The sequence below is a fragment of the Rhinopithecus roxellana genome, chromosome 10, assembly GCF_007565055.1.
Source record: "Rhinopithecus roxellana isolate Shanxi Qingling chromosome 10, ASM756505v1, whole genome shotgun sequence".
Lineage (NCBI taxonomy): Eukaryota > Metazoa > Chordata > Mammalia > Primates > Cercopithecidae > Rhinopithecus > Rhinopithecus roxellana.
The window spans coordinates 106,659,815-106,668,586 of record NC_044558.1 but is presented as its reverse complement, the minus strand read 5'-3'; the positions used below and the strand labels follow the sequence as shown (position 1 = coordinate 106,668,586).

At 52.8% G+C, this 8,772-nt stretch overlaps 1 protein-coding gene across 1 annotated transcript; it reads left to right on the top strand.

The window, feature by feature from the left end:
• Nucleotides 1–6,297: 6,297 nt before the first annotated feature.
• Nucleotides 6,298–8,426, top strand: LOC104654975 (myeloid-associated differentiation marker-like protein 2). The gene has a single exon (XM_030939472.1). It carries the CDS (start codon nucleotides 6,413–6,415, stop codon nucleotides 7,334–7,336), a length of 924 nt encoding a protein of 307 aa, XP_030795332.1. The 5' UTR covers nucleotides 6,298–6,412; the 3' UTR covers nucleotides 7,337–8,426.
• The last annotated feature ends 346 nt before the right edge of the window (nucleotides 8,427–8,772 follow it).

Sequence of the window (8,772 nt, the reverse complement as noted above, 5' to 3'; positions counted from 1 at the left end):
AACGTTTTCTGTAAGAATTTCTATGCCAGTAAATTGGGGAAGGTTTTAAAGATAACGGAATTTGCCACGCGTTTCTGCTAAACAATTTGACGTTGTGTAAATCGCAGAAATTCCGGGAAAGACCAACGACGTCCGTGGATGATTCTGCGGCTCACAGGCACACAGGACACTCAGGGTTTACCCTCCGGGGTTCCGACGGCACGACAGGTGCGAAGCCCGCCGGGGAGGCAGTGCTTGTAGTCGGCGCAGACCCACGTGCGGCGCTGGGGACCGTCTGTGGTCCCGACTCCCCCGCCACGAGGCGCGGAAGGCGGCCGCCAGCAGGTTCTCGGTGACCGCGCAGAGCCGGCGCACGGGCGGGGCTGTGGGAGGGGCGGGGCCTGCCGCGCGTCACTGCTGTCGTAGCCGCCGGACCGGGTCGCCGAGGCCGCGGAACCGGGGGGCGGGGGGGCCGGGGTGAGCGCTAAGATGGCCGCCCCGGCTCGGGCTGGTGAGTGTGAGCGAGGGCGCGGGGCCGCGGCGACTGGCGGAGTGAGGACCCCTGCGGGAGCGGACGTGCGACGGCAGCCCCCGGGCCGGGAGGCACCTGGGGGAGTATTCCCGCCGCGCAAGGCGCTGGGGGTCCTGAGAGAGGGAGAGACGGGGGCTGCGGGCGCGCGGAGGGGAGTGAGCCGAGGGGCGCGCGGCAGCGACGGGTCCGGCGAATTTTGAAGTGGCCCCCTGGGAAGTTTCGGTGGGTTCTGCAGTGCTCGGCCCCGTCCCGGCGGCCGCCTCACGAGTGCCCGGAGATGCGGCGGCCAGGGGCAGCGGGCTGGAGGGGGCGAGGGCTTCGGGGACGCGGAGGGGCTTCGCGCTGACCCCGGCACAAGCGTCGCGGAGAGGCTGGCGCAGGCTGGGTGCTGTGTGGAGCACGCACCGCCCGGGTCCAGCCGCATCCTTCCCGCTGCTGGGATTACCGCGAGGTGATGCTCGAAGTCCCGGGGCGCTTCGGGATGGCGGTTGTGGCGCTCGGTTTACCGGCGTCTTGCCCGTCTCCTCTCCATCGATCGGTCCCGCGCTGCCGGCACCTGCTGCCGCTTAAAGATCCCAGTGCTTGAAAATCAGTTTCCTAAAGCCATTCCCGATGGCCTTCGATGGGAAAGAATGCCATATGGCTGAATTCATTATGGGGGATAAGAAATATGTCAGTGTGGGCGGAGGGGAACTTGTTAATACGTTCAAATTTAAGAGTAGGTAAGACACTATCCCCCGCCCCCATGAAAAAAGAAAGTGAAATATAGTAATTGTTTCAAATGCAAGTTTGAGCTGTTAAATTCTACTGATAGCTGGATAATTTCTCGCAGTTTTTATACTGGAAGCAAAACCATTTAGGAACCTTGGGAGGTTCACTTTCTCCTCAGACCAGTCCCCAAGTCCCCCACTCCTGCCACCTTTTAAGCCTTAATTGTATCTGGGCAAGTAACGGGGACTGTGAAATTTGCATGGAAATAAGACCTTCAGGTCCTGCACTTGAATTCCTTATTATCTGTTAAGTAGCTGCCTGTGGGGGTGAAGTAGGGCTGGTGACTTTTGGGGCCTGGGATTCCATTTTGAGTTGTGTTCACAACGAGCATTTGGTGTAAATAAGGAAAAAGAATGGGTTGTTCACTGTGGTGAAATTCGGAAAGCCAAATAGGAGTTAAGCACATGCTTATAGAATATTTCATAATCTCAATGAGATTCAATATTCAGTTGCCTTGAAAGAAATGAAAGTTTGTATTCTTGGAACTCTAATCGTTTTGTCCTTAATTTAGCATCTTGGGATATTTTAAAGAGCCTTTAAATGTTTTGGCACATTCAAGTTTTCTCTCCCCATTCTAGCTTTTTTCACACTAGCCATTAGTTTTGCATATGTTCGATGTCAGATTTTTCAGTCCGGTAGTTATCACTGTGGACTATCCAAATTCAAATGTAGAGATATTCTAATATTGAACAGTTAGTCCAGTGCATACGGTTTAGAAAGTTGAAATATTTTGACCACTTTGTGTATCAGTCCGTACTGTTTTCTTCCCAAATGTTAATTGTTTGAGTTTTTTTAGCTTGAAAATTTTTAAGTGATAAATGAGCCCGCATTTAGTATACTATACAATGGTACAACCTTTTGGAATATTTAAAATGGAAAATCTGTTGAAGATTTGGGTTAGATATTTGAAATAAATTTTCTACCCAGTTGTCTTTCTCCGTTTTCTACAGATTTATCTTTCTGTACTACAAAAAAGAAAGTGTCATATACACTCTACCAAACTTCTCCTCTACACACTTGAATCTTACTATTACAAGCGTTTTCGTTGTGCATAAGAGAATTTTTCTGCTCATTGGGTTGTTTGAGGGCAGAGTCTGTGTTTTATATGTGTATCTCTAGTACCCGACTAACTGCTTAACGTGGAGGAAAAACCCCTGTGTAAATTTGCTGAATTGGGGTTTTGAATGGTAGAGGATACAGAAATTTGGCTTCTTGGTAGCCAAAAAAACAAAAAAAAACAAAACACGTGCTTTGAAGTCTCTGTCCTTCCTGCAGTGTTAGGCAGAACAAACGTGGGTGCCAGATTCTAATGGAGTTGTCTGGTCCAGGGAGATTAGCAGAGAGGCTGGGGCGGGGGGCTCAGGAGTCTAATCAAGATAGGCAATAAATCGTGTGCCCGAATAATTCTCTGAAGTCAGTAACGGGGGACAGTTTTGCTATTAGGCCCAGCCTAAATAGGTGACAAATAACTGAAATATAGAAGGAATTCTACAAATAATGGCCTTATGGCTAAAAGATCATTGTAAAAATTGTAACTGATATTCGCAGCAATTTTAGACACCATAAAAAACTTTATTAGGAAGAATTCATTTTTGATGGAGTTTTACACGTCATACGAAAAAGGTAATTTGTAGTCTAACGATATACTTGCTAGGTCAGCTCATAGATGTGCTAGAATGGCAGAGTCTAGGCATTTTACGCACAGAGTATTTGAATTCAATTTTTCAGACCCATGGCAGGATGCTCAGTATTACTCTGAATGTTTCTCTCATTGTTACAAAGTTAGCTGCAGTAGGCTGACGTGTAAATATGTTGATGTGACACTGATGATAAATGTTTTGGAACAAATTACTTGTTAAGTAGGGATGGGGGTGAGAAATTCAAATAAACGTGGGGGCAGAAACTGCTTTCAGTAGCTTTATCTTACAACGTGTTCAACTAGATTCAATCTTGCTTCAGGAGAGGTTATGTTAGAGACGTGAGGAAGGCCCAAGGGAAAGGGTGTCCTTTATTGTTTAATGAGGAGTTTCAAGCGAGATCAGGGTAATTATAGATTCTAGATCTCTAAAGGAAGAAAGAATAACCAGGGCATTTCTAGGGATAAAGGAAAGGAAATACATCATGATTGACATGGAGAGGTGCCAAAGCACACAATGGACATAATAGCATACCTAAGAGGGAGTAGGGAGGGTTTGAGAGCCCATTGTGTTCATTCGCTTAGTAATTTGTTCATTCAAAATATTGAACCCCTTTCTGTGTACCAAGCACTGTGCTTGACCCTTGGCGTTTTACAAACTTTTTCTTAAGAGGACAGAATACTATGGTGGTTCCGTGAAAGTAAATGGAAATGGAAAACTGCTTATACCAGTGGGTAAGATTTACTCTAATTACTACAAACTATGGATAAAGTTTGTTTTCATTCTTATCCAAATGCATTGTGGTGGTTGGTAATTCCTAGACCTACTTCCTACTGAAATTACCACTTTCCTCCTATCTTTTATTATGGAAAATAACAATCATACAACTTTTAATAGCCTGTAGAGGATCTGTTTAGTTGTTACTGTTTAAAGAAAATGTTTTGTTACAAAAATTATCTTCATTAAAATGGACGACATATTTTTCCTCTGGGAGATTTCATTTTTTTTTTTTTTAATGAGATGGTTACTGTGACCACTTTTATTTTTAAATGTATTCTATTTTATGCCCAGTGGTACTTATATTTCTTCTTCAATAGAGTTAGAATGTATATGTGTTCGTGTAAATATGAATGCCCATTTCTTATAAAATAGTTTATATCCCAATTATGAAATTTTAAAAATTAAACATTCACAGTAAAATTTGTTAAAAACATCTTTTTTTTTTTTTAAAAGACAGTCTCGCTCTGTTGCCCAGGCTGAAGCAGTGGCACAACCATTCTCCTGCCTCAGCCTCCGAGTAGCTGGGACTACAGGCGCCCGCCACCACGCCCAGCTAATTTTTTTCTATTTTAGTAGAGACGGTGGTTTCACACCGTGTTAGCTAGGATTGTCTCGATCTCCTTACCTTGTGATCCACCCGCCTCAGCCTCCCAGAGTGCTGGGATTACAGGCCTGAGCCACGGTGCCTGGCCAAAAACATCTTTTTTTTTTTTTTTTTGAGATGGAGTCTCGCTTTGTTGCCCAGGCTGGAGTGCAGTGGCCGGATCTCAGCTCACTGCAAGCTCCACCTCCCGGGTTTACGCCATTCTCCTGCCTCAGCCTCTCGAGTAGCTGAGACTACAGGGGCCCGCCACCTCGCCCGGCTAGTTTTTTGTGTTTTTTAGTAGAGACGGGGTTTCACCCTGTTAGCCAGGATAGTCTTGATCTCCTGACCTCGTGAACCACCCGTCTCAGCCTCCCAAAGTGCTGGATTACAGGCTTGAGCGACCGCGCCTGGCCCAAAAACAGCTTAACAAAAGATGTTTGGGAAGTGGTTAGTCATATATGAGAGTTGAAAAGTATTATTGTGGCCGGGCGTGGTGGCTCACGCCTGTAATCCCAGCACTTTGGGAGGTCGAGGTCGGTGGATCACGAGGTAAGGAGATCGAGACCATCTTAGCTAGCACAGTGTGAAATCCAGTCTCTGCTAAAAATGCAAAAAATAGCTGGGCGGAGGCGGGCGCCTGTAGTCCCAGCTACTCGGGAGGCTGAGACAGGAGAATGGTGTAAACCCGGGAGGCGGAGCTTGCAGTGAGCTGAGAGCCGGCCACTGCACTCCAGCCTGGGCAGCAGAGCAAGACTCCGTCTCAAAAAAAAAAAAAGAAATCTTTTTTTTCCTTTTCAAAAACATTTCATATTTTAGTTTAAAAATGGAAGATTTGGGAGTGACTGCAAATGGTTAAATAAATAAGTAAGTAAATAAATAAATAAATAAATAAATAAATAAATAAATAAAAAGAGGCAGGAGGATCACTTAAGCCTGGGAGGTCGAGGCTGCAGTGAGCTGTGATCTCACCACTGCCTTCCAACCTGGGTGACAGAGCTAGACCCTGTCTTGAAAAAAAAAGAGGGGCCGGGCCTAGTGGCTCACACCTGTAATCCCAGCACTTTGGGAGGCCGAGGCAGGCGGATCAAGAGGTCAAGAGATCAAGACCAGCCTGGCCAACATAGTGAAACTCCGTCTCTGTTAAAAATACAAAAAAAATTAGCCGGGCGTGGTGGCTCACGCCTGTAATCCCAGCTACTCGGGAGGCTGAGGCAGGATAACTGCTCGAACACGGGAGCCAAGATCGCACCATCGCACTCCAGCCTGGGCGACACAGCAAGGCTCCATCTCAAAAAAAAAAGGGAAGAGTTGAGTGTTTGTCTAGGTGTTTAATGTGAAGAACAAGTGAAGAGCCCAGAATGGCCCCTGCAGACAGTAACTAACAGTCAAACGTCTCTGCCCCAGGCAGGTTAGGGACAAGACAGAATGAGGGTGGGGAGGGGGGCTTGGGAAGTAGAGCCATGGTCTCCACGCTCTGCTCCCCCCATGGCCACAGTAGAGCCCTGTGAACCTCAGGCTATGACAGCAGGATCCTGAAGCCCACGCAGGCTCTGAACCACACGGCCATCCAGAAGAGGTGGGATAAGTGTTGGGGAAATCCCCCTACTCGCCGCGAGCCCTGGCTGCCGCCTCCCGCCTCCTACACCCCTCCCCCACACAGCTGGCCCTGGAGGCTGCTGGAGCTGGGGTTACCCGTGGGGACCCTCATGCTCTCTGCTCCCTTCCTTCTCCCTCCCCCTCCCCCAAGAGCTGTGAAACCAACTCACCAGACTGACAGATGCAGGTGCGCGGGGAGGCGGCGGAAGGTGGAGGTGGGGGTGGTGCCAGCAGCCAACCGGTTAATGGTCCCGGCAGGGGCTCCACAGCAGACCAGGGGTCAGATGTCTCTCTAAGATGGGGACAGGCACGTGGGCTGCTATTCTAGGGCTCTGATCACGGCTATTTATAGCGCTGGGGGGGGCCGCCTCACATAGGCAGCAGAGAGGCTGCCCTGCTGCAATGTCACCGTCGTCACCGCCTCTGCAGGCTGCGGGCGCCTGCCACTACTGCAGGGAACTGAGAGGTCTTGGTCCAGCAGGGACCCCAGGGCCTTGGAGCACTGTGTGAGCCGGAAACGTGGCTGGCCAGATGGGCAGTGCCATGGAGCCCCCTGGGAGTGCATACCTGCACCTGGGCGCCGTGACGTCCCCTGTGGGCACAGCCCGCGTGCTGCAGCTGGCCTTTGGCTGCACCACCTTCAGCCTGGTGGCCCACCGGGGCGGCTTCACGGGCGTCCAGGGCACTTTCTGCATGGCTGCCTGGGGCTTCTGCTTTGCTGTCTCCGCACTGGTGGTGGCCTGTGAGTTCACACGGCTCCATGGCTGCCTGCGGCTCTCCTGGGGCAACTTCACCGCCGCCTTCGCCATGCTGGCCACCCTGCTGTGCGCCACGGCTGCGGTCCTGTACCCGCTGTACTTCGCCCGGCGGGAGTGTCCCCCCGAGCCTGCCGGCTGTGCTACCAGGGACTTCCGCCTGGCAGCCAGCGTCTTCGCCGGGCTCCTCTTTCTGGCCTACGCCGTGGAGGTGGCCCTGACGCGGGCCCGGCCCGGCCAGGTGACCAGCTACATGGCCACAGTGTCAGGGCTCCTCAAGATCGTCCAGGCCTTTGTGGCCTGCATCATCTTTGGGGCGCTGGTCCACGACAGCCGCTACGGGCGCTACGTGGCCACCCAGTGGTGCGTCGCTGTCTATAGCCTGTGCTTCCTTGCCACGGTGGCCGTGGTGGCCCTGAGTGTGATGGGCCACACAGGGGGCCTGGGCTGCCCCTTTGACCGGCTGGTGGTGGTGTACACGTTCCTGGCTGTGCTCCTGTACCTCAGTGCCGCCGTGATCTGGCCAGTCTTCTGTTTCGATCCCAAGTATGGCGAGCCCAAACGGCCCCCTGACTGCGCTCGAGACAGCTGTCCCTGGGACAGCCAGCTGGTGGTGGCCACCTTCACCTATGTCAACCTGCTCCTGTACGTCGCTGACCTCGCCTACTCCCAGAGGATTCGCTTCGTGCCCAGCCTGTAGCCCACAGCGGCAGCCCGCCCACCTCTGCTCTCTGGCCAGCAGCTCCAGGCCCTGCAAGGGAAACTCAGGTGAACCAAGGTGTCAAGTAGCGAGGAGGAGGGAAGTCGCGGGCTCAGGGCAGATGAAGTACAACGGGAGAGGTCGCTCCCTGACTTCCAGGCTGGGCTCACGGAGGAATGGAGGGACGGGGCAGGACAGCAGGACTGAGGCCCTGAGCAGACGCAGGGGAGGGCCTCACCTAGACCAATCCCCAGCTCTCTCTCTCTCAGCATTTCCCGGCGCTCCTGGGGCTCAGTGCTGGTCACTGTAACATAAGGGAAAACTTTAAAGCCGCTGCTGTTGTGACCCATTTTGCAGCTGGGGACGCTGAGGCTAGAAGGATTTGCGAGGCACCCGGTACCTCCATTAGTGTCTGTAGACCACACTCAGGCTGGGTAAGGCAAGCTGAAAAATGAATGACTTCCAGAGGAAAGGCACCCAGGAGAGCAGCTGGGCCAGTCGAGGGGAGGGAGGGGCGTGGGGAGCCGGAACCACTCCTGGCTCAGAGAGGCAGCTCCCAGAACCCTGGGAAGAGGGGCCTGCCTGCGGAGCTGTGCCGGCTCACAGAGGAGCCAGAAATCTGGACCAGCCTCTCCCACCCATGTCTGGGAAGCCTCCGGGCTAGTAGCCACAGCCTTTGGAAGCAGGCTGCCTCCGGGGTGTCCGCAGGCTGGAAGTGGTGCAGGTGGCCTGGAAGAGCCTACAGAGCCCAGCGGCGCCAAGTGCACAGTGGACAGGGAGGACCTGGTTCTGCCATAGCCACAGAGCCCCACCTGGGCACCCACCATCGGCTGTGACAAAGCAGCTTCAGCAGTGGCCGGGTGGGCATCTGTGCACTGTGGGCCTCTGTGGCACTGGGAGGGAGCCCAGCTGAGAACAGCCGCTGGACACAGAGTCTGGGCACTGTTTGCCTCTGCTCAAGGGTCCAGTTGCCCAAACACTCCTGACGCCGAGGCCATCATCCTCCACGCTCCGGCCAGCTTCTCCTGCACAGAAGCCCAGCCTGGACCAGCCAGGAGCTGACCCACTGGCCGCCCCGAGTCCAAGCCGGGTGGGCAGTGGCAGTGGCACAACAGCCCCTCAGCCCATTGACTGGGTCCCACTGATGTCCTTGAGCAGGAAATAAACGCTGACATTTAGATGCACCCTGCCTCTGGACCAGCAGTCTCTTCTGAGGGGACCGTGGGCACCTGCCCCTCCTGGCGGCCCCTCCTAGCATGCTCTGGGGGAAGGCTGAGGAAGAAGTGGCCTGGGATTGCGGTCACGGCAGGCTGGGCTCCTAAGGGTCTGAGCAGCCTCCTGGGGAAGGGTCAGGTAGTGTCCTCTGCCTCAGAGGGGTGACAGGTCAGCCTGGCTCCGACAGGCCTGTGGCTCATGCCCATCCCTCCCAGAGGCCT

Excerpts from the sequence above, each read along its gene's own strand:
- LOC104654975 (XM_030939472.1), top strand. The coding sequence starts at position 6,413 with ATGGGCAGTGCCATGGAGCCCCCTGGGAGTGCATACCTGCACCTGGGC.